Here is a 21,429-nt window from a genome sequence, read left to right as displayed (position 1 = left end):
GTGAGGCTAATGGTGGGGGGGAAACAGAGTGTTTATGTTTGGAAAAGAGAGACACGGATGATAAGAACGATGTCACTGACGAGTCAGTCACTGCTGAACGTCCAAGGTAAGCGTGCCGTCATCGCTCGTGTGGAAAATTGGTGAGGGTTAGCCAAATTGCTGTTTTCTGGTGGTCGGCGGCTGACCGGGGGCGCGAGCATTGTTCTCTTGCACGATCGGTTGATGTCTCTCGAATCCGAGTGTCGGTGTCGTTGTGCGCTTTCCCTTCGACACCGATCTGATTCGGGTGTCTCCTGGGTCGCCGGACCGGGCCCGCCGTGCATTTTTCCGGAGCGCCCGGTGTGATCCAGGTGATCTAAAGCCAGTAGCTGAGAGGGACATCTCGTGCGTTTTCCCTTGATGTCCATTGTACCCCTCAGTGCTGGATGGTGAGTCTTAGGCTAGAGCACGCTGGTGATTTCCTCGTGCGCTTTCCCTTGGAGATCCCCGGCTGCCTGCCAGCGTGTTGAGTGTGCGCATTCCCGCTCGAACCGCCGTTTTGGTCAACCGTCACATGAGGCAATTGCGTGAGGGCCTGACCCGAAGGTGACCTGACCTAACCCTTCGGCGCGTCGCCGTATCCCGCTCGACTTTCGCCGGCGGGCGTCTAAATCAAGTTATCGCCCCGCGACCTGTTTTTGTGTTTACTATCTCGAGTTGCTCGACTCTTCATCCGGTTCGAGAATTAGAATAATTAGACAGGAGCGGGGCAAAGCAGGTGACACGGATTTCGCCTCCATACTATGCATTATTGGTCCGTCTAACCCTTACATTACATCGGATGTCTTATCTACAAAAATTGAAAATTTAGTATTTCGTAAAGTTTCTACCATTCGTTCCTGTTCGCGAGTATGTAAAACATCACTTATTATTGCCGGACACTTATTCCGATTCATCGTCATACTTTGCAAGTCTTCGGGATCTTTCCCGAGGTCTTGAAAGAAAGTCAAAATTGTCTCTGCCGTTTGAAAGGCAATGTTTTTTCCAACTATTAAAGTGGCAAACTTGATTTCCGCGGTTTTTTTCCTATCTTCAGAGGGCAGAGGCAATTTATCATCGGACGTGTTGCAATCTACGGATAACCCTCTCTTTTGACACTGAAAAACATGCTGTTTGGTGTCAGAATGCCGCATTAGTCTATTGAGACCACATAGAAAAGTTACATTGCAGAAGGAGTAAAAACAACTGTACGGATTGTCCGGAATTCTCTTCAGCTATGGCTTGAATTGTACATCTTCAAGCCATGAATAGCAAAATTCCGTCCTACGAGATCCACTTCCAGTTACTTTTGCTTCTTCAGAGCAATTTTCCAACATTTTTCTATGGGTCTGATTCGGCATGTCTCGAAACTCGTGATGAGCAGGAAAACGATTTGTTACAAATAATGCAAAAATACTGACTACTATAATTCGGTACTTCTTTTATCCAAGATTTATAATTTCCATTTTCCAGCCAATCACGACAAGAAGTTGCTTTATATCTCTTTGTACATATACGATCCATTCTAATGGATAAAATTATGTCAACAAATTAATAAGAAAGAAAAATACACTGTGTTCGCGCAATTCCGCGAAGGCGCGGCTCGAGAGTGATGATTTGAACGAGCGCCTTTTTCGCAACGCGCGGATGCTGGATTCGTCTCGCTTGAGGCGCAAGGGGACGAAACTCGCTTGCTTCGTCAAGCGCTGAGGAGCAATGAGGCAGACATTTGTAATGTTCGGAAGCTCTTTATTCACATCGGCCGTTCATTTGTTAGTTGAATATCGATAGTTTTGCTGACTCAACTGGATACACTTTCAAAATTACAATTTCGGTCCGGCGCGATCCGTTTCGACCGGTCGAGGACGCGAGCGCTTGATTTCGAATTGTCGGGAATATGCCCGGCGACTCCCTCTCAGCTGTTCGAGATACGGACTAGGCTCGCGCTCGCGAGGACCGATGGTCCTTCTCTGGCTTTCAGGACGCAAAACGTAGAATAAGATCGGTGCTTACCGAGTTCACGCGAGCTCACGTGTCGCTGCAATTAAGTTACTTAATTCGAAACTGAGTCGTAAGAATGATCTAAAGGAAAGAGAGCGAGCTCGACAACTTCTCGAATATATATTTCGCTCCAAATCACGCAGACAATACATTCGAACAAAGATTAAAAGAATAAAGAAGAAAATCAAAACAAGAAATTCATAAACAAAAAAAACCGGCGCGTGATTGTTTCGTATTGACACGCGGCGTCCGCGTGCGCGCCGCATGAGCGTCGACACTTTCGAATCATCGTGTCTCGGAAACCGCGAAAGGCGGAATCGGACCTCCGGAGCATGTTGCCACGCGAACACACTGTAAATAAAAAAAGCAATGCTATTACACTACAACTCTACGCGCTGTTACTAAACGCAACGCGCCACAACGTATTGTTACGCGTTGTTGCAAAACGCAACGCGAACGCGTTCGGAAACAAGTGAATAATGCTTGAGATAGAACGCGTCCGTTAATATATCGTTTTTCGCTCGCTTCATAGCATCTGTAATACAATTATATAATATCTATATTATATAAAGCTACAACCTGTAAGGAGAGAATTAGAAAAGCATATCATCTTTTTTTACGGTCTATGATCTATAATATAGATTATAGGCCGACTTGGTGTAGGTTGAGTCGCGAGTCGCGAAAAAACGTATAAACTCGATTGTCTTGCTGGTGGACGGAACGGCGAAGAGCAAATAATTGTCTCCGCTCGGCCCGCTGAACGCGCGAGAAAAAATCGTTTCTTCCTTCTCGCATGCTCAGCGGGCCGATTCTCTCTTATGCTCTGCCTTCCAAGCGCACGAGAAAGAAGAAACGATTCTCTCTATTGCTCGGCTCGCCGAACGTGCGACAAGAAAGAAATTATTCTCCCTTTCGCTCACTGCGCGAGAAGGAAGAGCAGATTCTCTCTTTCGCTCGGCTCGCCGAGATCAGCCGAACGCACGGACAGCGGAGTGAGAGCAAGTGGAGAGAGTAAAGCCGCGCGTGCTGAGGTCCCTAATATGCATCACTGTGCCGGCCAACACTGCACTGGCCATCGAGGAAAGGGGTGTCCAGGCCCCCTTCCTCACTCCCACTTCGGATGGTCTGAGGTGGCGGGATCGAGGAACGGGGCCCGGTCCCTACTGGGTTATCCCGTCCCCCTTGAAGAAGATCCCGCCGGTCCCCAGGAAGAGAGAGTATAACCTCCCTCATCTCCCAGCCTAGCCCCGGAGGGAGATGACAATCATTCCCGAGGACCAGCGAAGATCACACCCCCCCGTTGTCACAGGGGGGAACATTGATCAGCCGGGATCGTGCAGCTGTGCCGGGGCGCTAAGAGCAGGGCACACCCCGCCCTCCTCCGGCACTAAGAGGGACAAACACAGTCCTCCTCCTAGCAACCACGGCATCAACCCCACCACACAGACGCGTTAGGCGCCAACCTCCACCGTCTCACCGACAGCAACTTCATCTCCCCCCAGTTGCGGGCGTGAAACCACGCTCACCATCAACGGGTCCCTCGTTGGAGGGACGGCCGCGACGACGCACAGAGCACCCGCAACCCCACTTACGCCATGAGGCCAACCAGCATGCCGAACCGGCCTCGCGCCCAGCATCACGGCACACCGCACATTCCGGTGTATTAACGCACAGCGTGCAGTGTGCCCGTCCTGGCCACACTGCGATCCGCAGCGGCCGTGCAGTTAGACCCGGTGTGGCCAGAGCCCCAACATCTGAAGCAGTGGGCCGGTCTGGCCGCCAGCAAAAGCACGCTGACAACCGACCGGCCCAGTGCGAAGCTCCCTCCCTTGGCAGCATTTACCGCTGCCGCCAATGGGAGGCGAGCCCAACCCACCCCTCGGCCCCTAACCCTCCTAACGGAGGGGACCGAGTTGGACGGCCCCGGCGGTGCATCCCGCGCTTTTCGCCAGGGCCGCCCGCAGGTTCTCGGGGGAGGTCGCCTCGTTAAACCCAACGAGACGAACCTCCCCCTTCTGTACCGGACGGGCAACCTCCGTCTCGGGCAATATAGCCCGAATTCTGTCGGCCAGCCTATCCTCCTTACCCCCCTCGGGGTCTGGATCCCGGACTCGAACAATGAGCGCTCCATCCGCGCTCCTGCCCACATCCACCGGGATACCAAGGTCCCCGAGAGGGATTTCTTCAGCCCGCCTCAGAGCCTCCGTATAGGAGGCTTGCCCTTGCTGAAACTTAACCGTAACCGCTGCCGTCTCCGCGAGTCGCAGCCACTTCCTCCCCTGCGCAGGGGAAGGCGGTTTGGCGGAAGTGACTCCGCCTCCACCTCCTCTCCCACTCTTTACCAAATCCCCCCTCATAGCGGGACGGGTTTGTTTGAGTGAGAGTTGAATCCCTCTCCTCACTTCCCCTTTTCGCTTCCCATCCCTGGGCTGTTGTGATCGCCTAGCCACGACACTGGCATCAAATGCCCTTCCAACTCCCTCACTCCCAGCAATCTTCCTCCTTTTCTTGCGCCCCATAGTCGTCCAAACTCCCCCTACACAGGAGGGGACGACCGGGGTAGCAGCTCCTCCCCCTGAGGTCGGATCGGGGTGTCTTTCCGTCTGGGTTGAGACAGATATACTCTCTGCCCGACCCAACTCCCAGACCCCCCAATCCGACATGCCCCACTCTTCGTCGGTCTGGGCATGAATCGACCTCCTTCCCTTTCTACCACTATTCTCCGTTTGGGTGTGGGCATGTTCGCCAATGGCCCTCACGCCCACTCCCATCGTCGTTTGTGTCGGCTTCCTCCTCACCGACTCCAACTCTTTCCTGCTCCCCTCCAGCTGGCTTTTTAGGAGGCGTATCTCCTGTCTAACAGTCAATTCTGTCGCTTCCATGGTCTCCCTTCGCTTCTTTGCGTTCGCGAATTCCCTGTCCCTAGCCTCCAACTCTTCCACCATACATTTCCTAAAATCCTCGCTGAATTTTAGATCTTTCATCCCTTTAAGAACGGATCTATACAGTCCTCTAGCATCCTTGCCAATTTCCCATATGACATCCTCCAAATCTTCCAGGATGTTATTAGCTTCAGTCTCTTCATCTACCTCCCATTCAACCGTTCCGGTAACTAACTTCAGAAGGTCTTTAAGCCTTTGTGTCTTCTCTAGTACAAACATTTTTATATACTCCCTAGAGTATCTCCGATTCTCAGGAATCTCCTCTTCCCTAAAATCCCATTCCGGCGAGATTTCCTCCCCCTTCACAGAGGGTTCGGATGCTTTCGATCGAAGATCGGTCATCTCTTCCTCCTTCCTTCCTTTTCTTCTCTTCTTTCCTATGTTTGTTTTGTTAGCCATGGTTTGTTATAAACCCTCCACTCCTGGCGGCTCGATCGACCGGGTATGCTCCACCACGGGATGACCCCGTGGTGTCCCTAAGTTCTCCTAGGGAACTTAACTATATCAGGGGCCCGAGGAAGAGGTCATCCCGGGCACAGGACTCCAGCCCCCTACTCCCGCCCTACCCCCCATTACTGGGAGGTGAGACGGTTTCAGGGATCCCAGGCCTCCGACCTCCGGGGCACCGCCAGGATTTCCGCCACGTGGGGGGCGTGGATGGAGTTAGATCACCGGCGTCGCAACCCTCCGGGACCGCTCCCTCACGGCAGCTAGCAAAACTACTCCGCCCGGGATATGGGTTTAGGGATGTTGCGATCCCCATCCCCCATGCTCACCCCGGGAGGACCCGGCCCCGACCTCGGAATACGTCCGAGCGGCCCGGATCCCCCCGCCACCCGGGTACCATGGAGGGTCCCAAACCTCCACGGTGTACAGACCCGAGTGTGGCCCGTCCCTTCGGGCTGCCGGAACACCGGCGTGCAATCTTCTCAGGGCGGAACCTCCCACGGGGTGAGGTCCTGCCCCTCTGACTGCCGGAGCACCGTCGTGCAATGTCAGAGGGGTGGGTTCCCCATCCCAACCCCACAAAAAATGGTCAGGTGTATACACATGGCACACCGCCATAACATCCCTGGGTGCTCTTAGTCCAGTCCCTCTGTACAGACCACTCCGGCATGGTAGAACCTGCCAGGGGCCGAAGTCCCCGCCGGCATAGCTCTGTACATTACTGGGACTTTCAAGCCTCCCCACTACGACAAGGTGGCACCAGCGGGGAGATCTCGATCGCCCTCTATGGGGCAATAGTTGGGGCACTGATATGGGCGCCCCAACTATTGGCCACCGCCCAAGGCAAAAGCCTCATGTGCCAGGCGCTGAGGGCGGTGGCTTTGGGGGGCGATTCGGGGGTTCCGCTCCGTTTCATATATGGCAGCGACCCTGGTCGCCCCCCCCCCCCCGTGGAGCGCAGTATCCTCTACTGAAGAGTCAAGGAGCTCCGCGGAAGAAGGGAAATAACGGCCAGGGTTTTGAAGGCCCTGAGGTCCCGGGTGGTTGGCCGGACCCTGGAGCATTGGGCGGACGCGATGTCCGCCCCGCGGGAGTTCGGGCAACTGACGACGACGGCTGTCCGCCTCTGCCTGGAAGAATTCGTAGGCGGGGGGGCGCGGACTGACATTTCATCTGGTGCAGGTGATGACCGGACACGGCTGCTTCGGCCATTACCTGCACCGGATAAAGAAGGAGCCCAACACCGGGTGTCACAACTACCCGGAGCCGGATGACACCGTGCATCACACCCTGGCTGAATGTTCAGCATGGGTCAGGGAGCGCGGTGTCCTGGCCCGGGCAGTGGGGTGCGGGGAGGATGAGTTGCCGCTCCCGCGCATGGAAAGAGCCATGTGAGGGAGCGAGGAGGTATAGGGAGAAGCGGTCTCCTTCTGCGTGCTATCGCGGAAGGAGGCCGCCGAGTGGAAACGTCGCCCCGGAGACTGCCGCAGGCAGCGGCGGGGAGGGTGGTGCTCCCCAGGTTTGGGTAGCGGGCCCAAAGGGGCGTCGGCACCGGCACGCCGGAGGCTGCCTCGGGCCCGACTTCGGCCGCGCGGGAGAAGGGGTGACGGGTGCTTAATACCCACCCGTCTTTCTCCTGGCGCGTCGGTTAGAGTAAGATAAGGGGGGAGTGGAAGCCTGGGTGGGGCTGGGCTCCACTCCCCCGCCCCCTCCTTCGGAGGAGAGCAATGGGGGGCACGGAGGGTGGGTGGATGCCCCCTCCCTCCAAGTAATCACCAGAAGGCCAACCTGGTCGGGAAACCGACCGGGGGACCACGCTCTGGACTCCCTCAGTGGGACAGGGTGCAGTACTCGATGATGTGGGGCTCCCGGAGAGTCCTGGAACCGGGGTGTTGGGGAGGGAATGCAGGAGCAGTTCCCCTAACTCCCCTCATCACGGTCCGGTTGGTAAACATCTCGCAGAGGTTTTAGTCAGTAAGAGTCTGACATAACCTCCGACTTCCTCCCAACGGGTTGGTAGTATCCATAACGGATTTCCCCTGCGTTTCCAAAAAAAAAGATTCGGCAGCTCGGATGGCTCGGTGGCCATTATGGCAGAACCCGCAACGGGGTCCCCCGTGAACTCAGGAAGACTAGGACCTCGTATGTGGCAGTCGACTGCGGGCCCATCATTGTGGTGAGGATGTATCTCCCCCACCGCCGAAATAGGGTCGGTCTCGATGACCTTGCCTGCATAAAGGTGATCCTCGACGGGGTCGAGGGTGTGGTATGTCAGTGCCGCCCCCGACCTGTAATAATTGCGGGGACTTCAACGTCCACTCTGACGGGTGGGGTTGCGGTCCCCGACTGGGGGATCCTCGAAGGGACAGTGCCGTGGTCGATTGGGCTGCGGGGTTAGACCTCCTGTTGATGAACAGGGGGTCAACCAGCATCGGCGTGCGGCCGGGGGAGGAGTCAGTCATATATTTGACCTGGGTTTCCCCCTGGGCCGCCCGGATGTTCCGGGAGTGGGTGGTAGAGTCGGAGGGCCAAACACTGTCGGATCACCGATATATAGTGTGGGCCCTCCGTCTCCTCGCCCCCACGCGGCTACTGGACCGACGCCCAGGGGAGGGGGAATTCCTTCTCCCCAAGATTTGGGCCCTTGGTCGACTAGACGCGGACAGGTTTCGGGCGGCCGTACTCGTGGCTACCTAGCACCTGGATGAAGGGCCAGGTGAGTGGAACCTTAGCCCCCAAGAGGGGGCTAAGGAATTAGTGGACATCGTGGCGTTGGCGTGTGACGTTGCGATGCCCCGGTCCAACCCCGCCGGCGCCAGGCCACTTGCTGGTAGACGGAGGCCATCGCGGATCTTCGCGAGGCCTCCGTCTACCAGCAGTACAAGCCTCCGTACAAGCCAGAAGGGTGTATACCCGCGCCCGGCGACGAGGCGAGGATGCCGCGAGGGCGTGGGAGGCATACCTCGTTGCGAAGAAAGTATTCAAAGGCGCCATCGCTTAGGCAAGGCGAGGAGCCTGGGAGCAACTGGTGAGCTCCCTGGATGAGGATCCGTGGGGGCGCCCATACAAGCGGACGATGGGTAAACTCCGTTTGTGGACGCCTCCGCCTACGGAGGCTCTAGATAACCAGGCTCTCGAGGGGCTCCTGGACATCCTCTTTCCGAGGATGGAAGCCCCCCCAGATCCCCGTTCCCGAGTTACGGGACGGGGACTGGAACGAAAGCCTGGGGGTCGATCCAGAGGAGCTTGCCGGGGTCAGGAAAAAACTCGGGGCAGGGGTTTTCCCCTTGGCCCCGATGGTATTCCTGGTCGCGCCTGGTCTCTCGCAGGACAGGGAAGCCTGTCCGAGGCCATGGGAGTTCTCATGAACAGGTGCCTCAGGAGGGGGCATTCCCCCCAGAGTGAAAGAGAGCCAGGTTGGTCCTCCTCCCGAGGGAGAGCGAAGTGCCCGGCGGCGCGCCGACCGTCCCATCCAGCAGGCCGATATGCCTGCTGGATGGGACGGGAAAGATGGTCGAGCGCATCATTGCCGACCGTCTCATCCAGCATCTGTCCTCGGAGGGGCCGAACCTCCACGACCATCAATGCGGGTTCGAGTCCGGATGATTCACGCTAGATGCCATCCAGTACGTTCGGGTCCTGACCCATAGGGTCGTGGAGAAGGGCGGGGTATTGATGGCGATGTCGTGGACATCACCGTGGACAACGCATTCAACTCTCTGCCCTGTAGATTGGACGGGCGCTCGAATATCATGGGATGCCCGTCTATCTCCGGCGCATTCTATCGGCCTGCTTCGGGAGCAGGGACCTAGCCTACTCGGAGAGGCGGGGTCCAAAGTCGGCGTGCCATGGAGCGTGATGTTCCGCAGTGGTCGGTCCTCGCCCCCCTGCTGTGGAACATCGCGTTTGACAGGGTGCTTTGCTCTCCCCTCCCCCTGGCTGCCGTTATCTGCTATGCAGATGACACATTAGTTGCAGCCAGGGGGAAAGGCTGAGGGGAAGCTCACCTCCGAGCGGAGACGACGCTGGAGTCCGTGGGCACCATCAAGGGCCTAGGACTGAAAGTGGCGCCCCAGAAGACGGAGGCCATGTATTTTCATGATGTATTTTCATGGTCCCATCGAGGGGCGCCACCGGAGTCCCGGGTCCTGGTGCATGGATTCCACGTCCGCGTCGGGCCTAAGATCAAGGATTTGGGCCTGACGTTGGACGGCCGCTAGAATTTCGAGGCCCATTTCAGGAGCCTGGCCTCCCGGGTTTGTAAAGCAGGCTTGGCATAGGCCAGCCGGATGAGGACCAAGGGGGGTCCAAGATGGCACGCTCGCCGCTTCTATATCGGTGTGGTGCTCTCGGTCGCCCCCTACGGGGCGCTCATATGGGCACCCCAACTTATGGCCACCAGCCGCAACAAGAGTCGCCTGCAACAGGCGATGCGGTCGGTAATCGTGAGGGCGATTCGGAGGTGCCGCACCATCTCGTATAGAGCGGCGACGGCCCTGGCCGGCTCACTCTCCCCGTGGAGCTCCTTGTCGAATCAAGGCATACCTTCTATTGGAGGGTGATGGAGCTCCGCGAAGAGGGGGAAGGTTCCTCGGCCAGGGACCTGAAGGCCTCAGAATCGCAGGCAAGATCCCGAGTCCTGGAACGGTGGTCAGCCATATTGGCTGACCCCAAAGGATTCGGGATCCGAATGACCGAGGCCGTGGCAGAAATAGCAGGCAGGGACGCGGGCTCACCTTCCATATGGTGCAAGTGCTGACCGGGCACGGGTGCTTCGATCGGTACCTGCCCCGGATTGGAAGGGAGCCCATCACGGGCTGTCACCACTGCCCGGAGCCGCAGGACATGGCGGAGCACATCTTGGCCGTATGCCAGGCTTGGGCTCCGCAACGCCGTGTCCTCGCTCGGGTAGTGGGGTGTCAAGAAGGGCCCTCTCGCTACCGCATTTACTCAAAGCAATGTGCGGGAGCGAGGAGCTTTGGGGAGCAGCGGCCTCCTTTTGCTGGGACGTCATGTCTCGCAAGGGGGCCGCCGAGTGGGAGCGCCGCCCAGAAGTCTGTCGCAGGGAACGGATAGGCGTCGGATAGGGTAGGCGAAGGGGGAGTGGAAGCCCGGATTGGGGCTGGGCTCCACTTTCCCGCCCCCTCCTATGGAGAGGAGCAATGGGGGACGCGGAGAGAGGGCGGGTGTCCTCTCTCTCCTAATTAACACCGGAAGGCCAGCCCGGCCGTGCAACCGGCCGGGGTACCGCGCCCTTGACTCTCAAACTGGGAGGGGCGCGGTACTTACGCGTGGGTCTCCTTGAGAGCCCTGGGGCCGGGGTGTCAGAGAGGGAATGCAGGCATAGTTCTCCTGACTCCGCCCACCACAGTCTAAGCTGTAGACACCCCGCATGGGTTTTAGTCGGTAGAGGTCCGACATAACCCCCGCCCTCCCCAAGGTGCGGTGGTATCCATGAGGATTTCACCTGCGTGAACAAAAAAGCTCGCCAATCTGGGCCCCTTGGGTCCGCATAAGGCCGGTCAGAGAATGGTCTGCCCTGCGAACCCGGGGGTCAGCTGCCTGAAGTGCGGCCCAGATCCCAATCGGCCGTCCAGCGTCAGACCTAGATATTTAATCGTGGGCCCGACGCAGATACGGACACCATCCTTTACACGTGGGTGTGGTGTTCTCAAACGCCCTCTATGGGGCGCCCATACGGGCGCCTCATTGGCCACATGGGCAGCTTAAGGCCACCGGCCGCAGTAAACACCTAATGCATCAGACGCTGCAGTCGGTGGTTGTGAGGGCGTTTCGGGTGTACCGCACCGTATCGTATATGGCAGCGACGACCCGACCAAATCCCCCCTCGTGGAGTTCCTCGCAGAGGGGCGAAGCACTCTCTATTGGAGGGTGCGGGAGCTCCACGAGGTGGGGAAGGAGGTAACAGCCAGGGGCCTGGCAGCCCTGAAACCTCAGGCTAGAGCTCGGGTCATGGAGTGGTGGAACGCCTTGTTGGCGGACATGGGAGGACCCCGCGGATCCGAGCTCCAAATGGCCGAGGCCGTCCACCCCTCTCTGCCGGCGATGGTAGACAGGCGGGGCATGTACTCACGTCGCATCTGGTGCAGGTGTTGATCGGACACGGTTTCGGTCGATTCCTGCATCAGATTCAAAAGGAGCCCAACATACGATACCACCACTGCCAAGAGCTCGAGGACACGGCGCATCATACGCTGGCCGCATGCGAAGCATGGGGCCAGCAGCTCCGTGTCCTCGTCCGAGCGGTGGGTTGCGTTGAGGAATATAACTACTCGTAGATAACTACCTCGCAGAAGGAGGCGAATATTTCCCACTTTCTCTCTCTCCCCACTATGGCATTGACTACCGTGGGAAGTGAAAGATCTTGTCCTATTTCTCGGATCACGACTCCGCACTCTGCAGCCTATGCGGGGCAGTCTTGCAATATATACTACGCGGAGTCGTGATCGCAATCGCAGTGGTGGCAATGCGTTATGCGTTCTTTGCCTATACGACACAGGTACTCACCGAAACAACCATGCCCGGTGAGTACCTGTGTCATCCTGAATGTCACGGTCCCGAATGCCCTATCTACCCCCTCTGGTAGGCAGGGCTGGACAGCCCCGACAGTCCTCCTCTCATATTTGACATTTGCCAAATGCCTCTGCCATCTTTGGAGGAGGAGCTGCCGAGCCTGGTGCTTCGAGCGCCGCATGGTTCCGGCGAGCGCCTCACCTGCATCCCCTGTACGTCTGAGCTCCTGCCTCTTCACGTACATGGAACGATACGTGAGGGCTACGAGCTCCAGGGGAGGCATGCCCGCCAGAGCCGTCTACGTCGCCGCTACGTGGGATACCGTCCTGTAGCTTCGAAAGACTCTGACCGCCACCGTCCTGTGCGCTCTGCGCAGTAGCGCCTGAAGTGGACGGTTGACGGCTAGAGCCTCGGCCCATACCGGCGCTCCGTAGAGTGCTACCGAATTAATTATCCCAGCATGGAGGCGACGAGCCTTCCGATCTGCTCCCACGATGTTTGGCATTAATCTGCCCAAATTGGCTGAAATAACTCTTAATCGGGAGACCAGGCGGTTTATGTACTTTTTGAAGCACCAGGAGCCGTCCAGTGTGAGGCCCAGATACCTCATTTGGGCCTCAATCAGGACCCTGACTGTTTCTATCCGCAGCTGAACCTGGAGTGGCTTCATCCCCTTTTCGTGAAAGAAAATAGCTCCTGTTTTTCTTTCAGCCACCACCAGACCTAGTCTGCGGATGACACGCACAACGCATGCCACCGCGATGTTAGCCATCCTCACGGCATCACCCCAGTCTTTCCCCCCGGTCAGTACTAGCATATCGTCCGCGTAGCACAATATGCTACAGTCGGGGAGGAATGCTGCTCGGAGGACTGAGTTATAGCCAAGGTTCCACAAGAGCGGGCCCAACACGGACCCTTGAGGAATTCCGCAACTCATCCCCCTCTCGCGTACTTTGCTGTCGGCGTCCATCTAGCTTAGATGCCGACCCTGGAAATAATCCTCGATGACGGCCGTGAGGTAGGGTGGGAAGTCAAAATAGTCCGACATAGCTTTCATCAACCTACCCTAGGGCAGGGTGTTAAATGCGTTAGCTATATCCAATGATACAGCAACTGCCACCCTCCTGCCGATGGCCTCCGAGAGGGATCGTAGACGTAGAATCGTTCACGGTTGATCTTCCCTCTCGGAAGCCATATTGGCCATCATCAAGGTTTAGACCTTCCCGGAACATATGCTTCGTGAGGTGGGCAGCTTTCACGCGTTCGAATAATTTGCCCGCCTCATCGAAGAAACATATGGGCCTTTACGCGGAGAAGTCCTCCGGCTTGCCCTCTTTTCGGAAGAGGACCACATTGGCCCTCCCCCAGACTGGGGGGAACCTCCTTTCCCTTAGTGCTTGGGAGAAAATCCCCGCCATTCAGATACCCCGAGGTCAGGGTAAGGACTCAGCCGGGGATGCATCGGGTCCTGGAGCTTTGCGGCTCTTGACCCGTTTGATGATATCGGCCACCTCCTCCTCAGTGACCCCGGTACCTCCCCCTGCTGTTCGGGAGTAGGGGTTCTATATGGGGCAAATGGGAATATGGGTCATGGGAATCCCTTCCCTAACCGGGAAGAGGGTTCCCATGACCTGTTCAAGGAACCGGGGGTCAAGCGTCTCCGTTAGTTGGGGCGTCCATGGCTTTAACTTTAGCATAGCCAACTTGTATGGACGCCCCCACAGATCCGCATCCAACGTTTGGAGGAGGGTGTCCCACCCTTTCCCCTGACCGCCCCTATGGCACCGCGTAATGCCGCTGCTGCCATGCAAAAGTCCATTCAGGCGGCCAGGATGGCCTCGGGGTCCGAATCCCGGTTATTTCGGGTCCTTCTAAAAATTCGCCTGAAGTGGACCGATTTCTGCCTAAGATCAGCGATGTCTTCGGTCCACCACTAGGCGGATCTTTTTGGGCAGGACTTAACTCTGGGCATGGCTTAGTCACACGCTTGTGTGATTGTATCCATGATTTCCATTACCTCAGGGTCTAGGTCCTGCCCTTCCTTCCACTGTAGCCAAGTGGCTGCCTCTAGGGAAATCTCTAACATTTCCCTGTTAAGTTGACTAAGGGCCCATCGTTTGGGTCGGGGTCCTTCCTTTCGCCTGGGCCGCAATCCATTGGGGGTGATGGAGAACTCCATCTTTATAAGTAAATGATCCGACAGAATGATCCGACTCGAGCTCCTCCGCCACCCTCCTGGCCTGCACCCGTCCATGGGCCGCAGGAGTTGCCCATGAGAGGTCTATAATAGACTCCCCCTGTGGCCCCACAAAGGTTGATTTACCTCCTTCATTCAATAGGTGCAGACCCAGTTCAGCGGTCCAGTCTTCCACCTCCTCTCCCTCCTGTCACCTCACCGAGAACCCCATAGATCTGATTTCGCGTTGAAATCCACGGCGACGATGACATCCCGGGAGGTACCGTCTAACAGCCCATCCAATGTCTGGGAGCTTGGACCTGTATCCTGGTAGGTCCAGGCTCCTCACTGGGAGGAGATAGACCCTGATTACAATCAGGGCCCCCCACATGGCCACGACAAAACCTCTCCCTTTTCCCTTCTGGGCTGCGGGAGGGAAGTTTTTATTCGCCCTCCATACGATAGCGACGGAGCCCAGTTCATCCTCGAACCATCTAGGGTGGTTCTTGGGGATATGATTGGTCTCCGCCGCTATTCCCAACTCTGCACCGTGCTCCGCCATAGTGTGCTCAAAGAGCGGCATAGCTTGACGCGGTGCAGGTTGGATTGGAGGTGCTGGGTATCCATTATTCGTCAAATACTATCAATAATTTTCCCTCCGACTCCTCCCTACCGTCACTTTCATTCTCCTCCATCGTACGGGCAAGTCTCTTCCCTCTCCTCTCTATGTCCATCCCCTCATCTTCCTCCTGTTAGGTGTTGGAGGGAGGGGTCTGGACGGGTGGAGGGGGTAAGAGCTCCGTTATCCTCTCTTTTCTTCCTCCCTGTACAAGGGGACAGAAGATATGGATGACGTCGGTGCGGATACCCCAACGCCCTTCTGTCCTCTCCTCATCCTCCTTTTTTTAGGAGGGTGACAGGCCGGCCCCCATTTTATGGCCCGCAGGATGACCCGCGTCCGAGCAGATTTGACATCTGGCTTGAGCTTCGCAATCTCAGGTCACGTGTCCAGCTTCACCACATCTATAACAATTCTGCCTCCTGTCTACATTGTTGTTGCAATTGTACTGGACATGACTCTTTTCGAGACACTTGTAACATTGCATAGGTCTCGCATCCAGCAGTTCTGCCCTTATCTAGGTCCAGCCCATGGCCAGTGTCACCTTCTCTGCTACTCCTTTTGCAGCCACCAGGGGACACTGCATCCATAGGGATCTGGAGCCGGCGTGATCCTTATCTTACCCGTTTTTATATCGGATATCCCACACCCCCTTCCTTCGTCACACATTCTGCCGCCTCGTCTTCCGTGGTTGAGATTTCGAGGCCTCTCAGCCTGATTTCCTCCAATTTTTGGGGGCGGTTCACCCTTGCCCTGTCAGTCAAACCTCTCTAAGCGTCCCGGCGAAGAGGTCGGCTTGGGCACTTGTATTTTCACCGAGGATCTCCAGTATCAGAGCTCCCGTGGCTCCTTGCCTAGTCTTGATCTTGGAGATCCCCAGACTATTGATGTCTACCTTCCCTTTCGCCTCAACTAACTGCTCCTTGTACTGCCCTTTTTCTGCGGTAATAGAAATCGCCGCAGTGTTCGGAACTTTGCGCCTTGGCTTTTTCCCTGTCGCTCCTCTGCTGTCCGTCATTTTAACGGATTGCCTCGGGGGTTGCCTTTTTTCCACCTCCTTCCTCTCCCTTCGTTTCTCTTTCCTTCCTTCTACCTTCACCCACGTTTCCTGGGATACAGCATTGTCCTTTTCTAGTCCTTGCTGTGTTAGCAGTGGGAATTCCTCCCTTGAAAGGGATGGAGCAGGAGTTTGTGATTGAGGCCCCGCCTTATTCTCCTGCGGCTGTTTAACAGATACTCTGCCTGACTCAGCCTTCACTCCCATTTTCTTCCTTTCTCTCTTTTTCCTCTGAGGCAGAGGTTTCTCCATAGGTGTACTCATCATTGGTCCCTTTTGTCCTTCATTCCTTTGCGATGTCCACATGTTCATCGCCTGAAACACCATGAATGTCACCCTTTCCTCTAGGGATTTCTCTTTCTTTTCCCCATGACCTGGTTTTCGATCCTAATTCTTTTGTTCAGAAGAATGTTCTCCCTTATCCTAAGGCCGGACTTGCCGTTTTCTGTGGCCTTGACTTCCCCCTGTCCTTCTTTTATGAGGTTGGTAGCTCACGGTCTTATTGTGCCGGGTTGAACCTCAATAGCCCCCATAACTGCTTGCACCTCCTCATCTGTGTCTGCAGTCGGGAGGATATTCCTCTTCCCCGAAAACTGCCTTTTCACCTCCTCCTCTTTCACATATATCGGTGGTGAAGAGGTAACCGGCGCTGGTGGTGGCGTCTCCCTTAGACAGCGGAGTGTCTCCTTTAAGTCTTCGACTTCCTTCCCCATTGCCTCCAGCGAAGTCCGGAGTCTTTGAATTCCTTCGCGCAACTCTTCAAGGATCTCAAGGCTTTCTCCCGTTTCAATCATGGCCATCCTCTTAGCCATGAATGTAGTTCCCACTGCGATTGCTGCTGATGCATCCCGTAGTACTTTTACGTACGTTCCCTTTAGATCTTTTGAGCGGACGGAAAAACCCAAGATCCGCGCAGCCGCTTCTAATACAGATGCGGTCAGGTCTTTAAATGGGGCTTCTTCCAAATGCTCGGTCAGCCTCCTCACCTCCGTCCTATACTTCCGGTTATCAGAGCAATCCTGGAATACCTCAACCGGATTTTCCAGCCCCTTCAATAATCTTTCCTCCCTTTTCCTCTCAACGAGGTCCTTTCTCTTAACCAAAAACGCTATCTTTTTTCTATATTCACCTGTTGTTTCAGGCCTTCCTCTTGGGAGGAACGCTTTTACCTCGAATTTCTTCTCATCCGTTTCCCTGTCGGTTTTCACAGGGATATCCCATCCTCCCTCCTTGGGTTCTGCCTTTCCTTCAATCCTGTTAGATGAGGTTGATTCGGGTGAGGATTGTGATTTCTATAGGCGTCCTCGACTTGGACCTGGAGGATTCTACCACTCCCGTCGCGCGTTGGGTGTTACCACGTGTGGTCCTCCCTTCTTCTTTATCATCGATGGATGCGCTGCGGAGTCCATCTCTTCTTGCCACCCTGCTAGTGCATGGATGGTCTTCAGCGGTCCTTATAGCCGCCTCCTACTTTCTGGAGCGGCAGCCTGGAGGGGCCTCCAGCTCACTCGTGTCCCTTTGGCTTGCCAGGATCATCATATTTAGTTCCATGTTCGTTAATAATACTTTATGAAATTCGCTCATTTCGGTTTATAACCCACAACCCCGCACGGCTTTCTTGCCCGGGCATGCCCGCATCCCCCCGGAAGAGGGAAGTCTGGGAGTTCCCTCAGAGGAGCAACATATGGCGCGGGCCGGCGGAATGTATCATCGCCGGCATTGGTCTCCCGCCCCCTACACGCGCCCTGACCCCCATTGCTGGAAGCCTGCCCGGTTTCGGGGGACCCCGGCCTCCGACTTTCGGGGCACCGCTGGGGGCGCCGCCACGCGGGGGGTCCCATGGAAGGAGGAAGTCCACCAGTGTCGCACCCCACCGGGAACGCCTCCCCCATGGCAGCCAGCGTGCTCGCGCTCCCTCGTGGACGCCACCTTGTCGTGGTGGGGAAGCTTGCGTGTCCCAATGATGTATAGAACTGTACCGGCGGGGGTTTCGACCACTGGCAGGTTCTACCATGCCGGGGTGGCCTGTACAGAGGGACTAGACTAAGAGCGTCCATAATACTCCTGGATGGGCAGCTGCCTCCAGGTTTTAACCAGGGTCTGTAGGATCCTTTGGGTCCCACTCGTGGGTCCAGCTCGTTAGCCTGGTGAAGGCAACCGGTCTAGGGGAAGGAAAACCCCGAAATTACACCCGAGTGGGTAGGGCTCATAACAATCCTACACAGGATGGATTTACTATGACTAACGAAAGGCACAACGTTTCGGTACTCGGAGCCGAAAACCGGCGTGAGGTTGAGGATATTGTCCCGATCGCCCCCACGTCGTCATCCAGCGACGGGCCATCGCAGATGTTGATCACGAGCATCTGCGAGGAAATGACTATCGTGAAGCGTCGTGTCGGGGAGCCGCACCTGGGCCCCGCCATGTCGTCAACAGACGACAGGTCAGCCGCTGATAATAGCTCCTACAGGAGCCGAAGTCGGAGCCTGACTGACAGTAGCGAAAGTTACTGTCAGTCTTCCGACGGGGATCCGGATTTTGATCCCGGAATCCGGACCCACTCCGTGCAGCAATGCCGGAGAGACCGCTCCCGCCGGGGAGTGAGTCAAGCGGACCCCTCGGGAAGAAAGAAAGGGGTGCCGTGCACCGAGGGAGAGCGAACCCTGGCGAACACCGGCCAGAAGCGCGGTCCCTACCGAGGGACTCGCTACGTGAGCCCTCGGCAAGAAGAGGGACAGCCACGCTTCGGGAGAATGCAACCCTCGTCGGAAGACGAGATGCATCTCTCCCACCGGGGGGAAGACGAGGCGGATCCCCGAAAAGAAGAGGGACCACCCAACGAGGGAACGGGGCTGACCAGGGGCAAAGGCGCCAATTCCTCAGGCAGGACGCTTAGTAAAAATAGGCCTGGCCCCCTCTCTAGTAAGAGGTGGGGATGGGTTTCCGGGGGAAGGGACGCGTACGCGTGCGCGACCGGTAAATGGGGAAAACCGGTAATTGTATCAGACGTTCTCCTTTCGCAGAAGTCAAGAGTGGAGAGGGACGAGCGTGGCAGATTCGTCTCCTCTACCACTCTGAAATCCAACAGCAACACCGGCAAGGATTTCGCGACTCCTGAACGCGTGAAAACGAAGGCCCTTGTCTCCAACGAGGCCGGAGTTAGCGGGTGGGGACTCAGGACAAGGGGAAGAGAAGGAGGAAGAATATCAGCGGGAATTCCATCATCTCCCTAGGGGATTCGTCTCCCAAGAAGCAGAACACCCCGGTACCTGTCCTTAACAGAAAAAGGGACCCAAGGGGTAGGAAGCCCACCACCGGTCTGGGGGTGGGCCTAAGGGAAAAAAGGGAGGCGGAAACAGCTCGAAAATGGCTGGAATAAATGCCTGGAAAAGGATATTGAGAACCTCCTTAATATAGGCATACTGAGGTCACTGGCGGACAGAAGTCCTATGGAGGAGATGTTCAAGGATGCCTGCTCCGCTACCCTCCTCAGGGAGGCCTCTACGTCAGAATTGGCCTCGGAGGCAGGCCGTGCGCTCGGTGTTCTGAGATTAGTGGCACGAAGGTCAAATACCCTCAAGGGGACCTTCGTGTCCCTCATGAACCGGGCGGTAGGCTCCTCCGAGGCCATTCTTCAGACCCTCATGGTTAGGTTTGCGGCCACCGACGGCAGGACAGACGAACGGTCCAATCTGGAGGCGGAAATGAACGAGTTGAGGGAGGAGAACCAAAAGCTAAGATTGGAAAACGGAAAGCTGCTCGAGGAGAAGAACGCTGCTAAGTTGTCCTCAGTCGCGCTCCTCTCTCAGCCCGTTCTGCACCAACATCGCAAAACATTTGCAGAGGCTGCAGGTGGCAGCTCCTCGGCCTCGGACGCTGACACAAAGGAAACACCGAAGCGAGGGATGAGGGAAAAGAAGAGGAGGAAAGTAACAAAGACTCCAATATTGGAGCCTTCCTCCAATTCTTCCGTGGAGACAAACACGATTGCTGTCTATGACGACAACCTAGACCTCCATAGGTGGGAGGAGGCCACCGCTCCGGTGGCGGTCAAAAGACCCCCATTGAAGGGAATCCAGATCTGGACGAATCCCTGGCATTCCAAAACATGGATCCGGAGGCCAGGGATAAATACACCCAGATGACGCAGGAACTGGAGAGGCTGGTGGACGCCAGGGCTGAACTGGACCCGAAGGGGGAGGATCACAGGGTGGTCACTGCGTCCATCAGAAGATTAACAACAGCAAGAGCGGTCATCATGGAATTGGGACCTGGGAAGGTGTCTTCCGGGCTGACGACGCGGGCCTCTGCCCCGGATCCCACTCCCCCTCCGAATGGAGAGGCGAAAGTCAAACCGGTCGTAGGGGGGGCGGGGCTGGGAACCAAGCGCCTAAGGCCAGGGGGACATCGGCCCAAAGGAGGAAGAAGAAGCTGAAGGGGAAGGAGAGGATGAGGAGAAGGAAAGCTGAAGCCAACAACAGGAAACAGGAGGGGGAGGGAGAGGAACGGATAAACCCAAGGCCAGCTCCCCCCAGTAAACAGGTTAGTATGACGTATGCCCAAATAACGAAAGTTGTAGGGAAGGAGGACAAGGGGAGAAGCGACCGACAGCCGATAGTGAACGCCGCCCAGCCCTCCAGACAACTCCGGACTACACTTCCAGAGTCAAAAGGGCAAGAGGAAGGATGGACTCTAGTAAGGAGTACGAGGGACAGAAAGAAGCAGAAGAACAGGAAGAGGGGACCCCTCTTCCTCAGCCTGCCAAGGCCAGGAGAAAGGAGGCAGTAGTATCGCGGCCGCCAAGATCTGCGGTCGTCACGATCACTTGCCCCAAAGACTCCTATAAGGAGTTTATGGTTGAAGCCAGGCGCCGAATAAAACCCGCGGATGTTGGCATACCAGGCGCCCTAAAAATCAGGACGGCCCGTACCGGGGCCTTACTAATTGAGGTGCCTGGCTTCAACGCGGGGCTCTCCGCTGACCGGCTTGCCGCAGAACTCGGCAAGTTGGCGGCGGAGAAAGGCCCCGGCTACAGCATCCAAAGGCCGGTGAAGACTGCAGCATTGCGTCTCACTGGACTGGATGCGACAGTCGGGGACGAAGACGTGACGGCCGCGGTGGCCCTCGCTGGGGGCTGCCCACCCACGGACGTGCCCGGAGTTGAGCTGCGGTTTACCCAGCGAGGGACAGCCACAGCTGTGGTGCGGTGCCCGCTGGCGGCGGCCTCCAAGGTCGCTGCCGCGGGTCGGATCGTAGGTTGGACCCGAGCCGGGGTGACGGCGTTGCCTGCTCGCGCGGAGCTCTGTTTCAAATGTATGGAACAGGGTCATGTGCGCTAGCAGTGCAGAAGCGCCGTCGACTGAAGCGATAATTGTTATCGCTGCGGTAACCACGGCCACCGCGCCAAATATTGCACGGCGACCGCGGTGCACTGCCCCGTATGTGCAGATGCGGGAAAATGCCCGCCGGACCAATGGCCATAAGGCCAGGGGTCCGGCGTGCAGACCTCTAACTGGGAGACAGAGGAGGAGGAGAGAAGCCCAGAGGAGGAGACAACCTGGACCCGGGATGACCGATATTCCTCCCGATCCAGGAAAGAGTGGAGACAAGGAAAGGGGGAGACCAGACCGGTCTC

The 21,429-nt window shown here is 56.7% G+C and overlaps 2 protein-coding genes across 2 annotated transcripts; one reads left to right on the top strand and one right to left on the bottom strand.

Moving 5' to 3' along the window:
- Nucleotides 1-11,859: 11,859 nt before the first annotated feature.
- On the bottom strand, nucleotides 11,860-12,225 carry LOC105186049 (uncharacterized). The gene has a single exon (XM_011145985.2). The coding sequence runs from the start codon at nucleotides 12,223-12,225 to the stop codon at nucleotides 11,860-11,862; it is 366 nt and encodes a 121-aa protein (XP_011144287.2).
- A 5,806-nt stretch (nucleotides 12,226-18,031) lies between these two features.
- On the top strand, nucleotides 18,032-21,133 carry LOC112589071 (uncharacterized). Its single transcript, XM_025300979.1, has 5 exons — nucleotides 18,032-18,394; nucleotides 18,818-18,952; nucleotides 19,187-19,723; nucleotides 19,816-20,073; nucleotides 20,435-21,133. The coding sequence occupies exons 1-5, from the start codon at nucleotides 18,032-18,034 to the stop codon at nucleotides 21,131-21,133; spliced, it is 1,992 nt and encodes a 663-aa protein (XP_025156764.1).
- Nucleotides 21,134-21,429: the final 296 nt, after the last annotated feature.

Source organism: Harpegnathos saltator, unplaced genomic scaffold (assembly GCF_003227715.2).
Source record: "Harpegnathos saltator strain DR-91 unplaced genomic scaffold, Hsal_v8.6 scaffold395, whole genome shotgun sequence".
Classification (NCBI taxonomy): Eukaryota; Metazoa; Arthropoda; class Insecta; order Hymenoptera; family Formicidae; genus Harpegnathos; species Harpegnathos saltator.
This window is presented reverse-complemented; position numbering and strand designations above follow the sequence as displayed.

Coding starts and splice junctions, on each gene's coding strand:
- LOC105186049 (XM_011145985.2), bottom strand. CDS start 12,225: ATGCCTCCCCTGGAGCTCGTAGCCCTCACGTATCGTTCCATGTACGTG.
- LOC112589071 (XM_025300979.1), top strand. CDS start 18,032: ATGACTAACGAAAGGCACAACGTTTCGGTACTCGGAGCCGAAAACCGG. Junction 18,395..18,817: donor GAGACCGCTCCCGCCGGGGA/GTGAGTCAAGCG, acceptor CTCCTTTCGCAG/AAGTCAAGAGTGGAGAGGGA. Junction 18,953..19,186: donor TTGTCTCCAACGAGGCCGGA/GTTAGCGGGTGG, acceptor TGCCTGGAAAAG/GATATTGAGAACCTCCTTAA.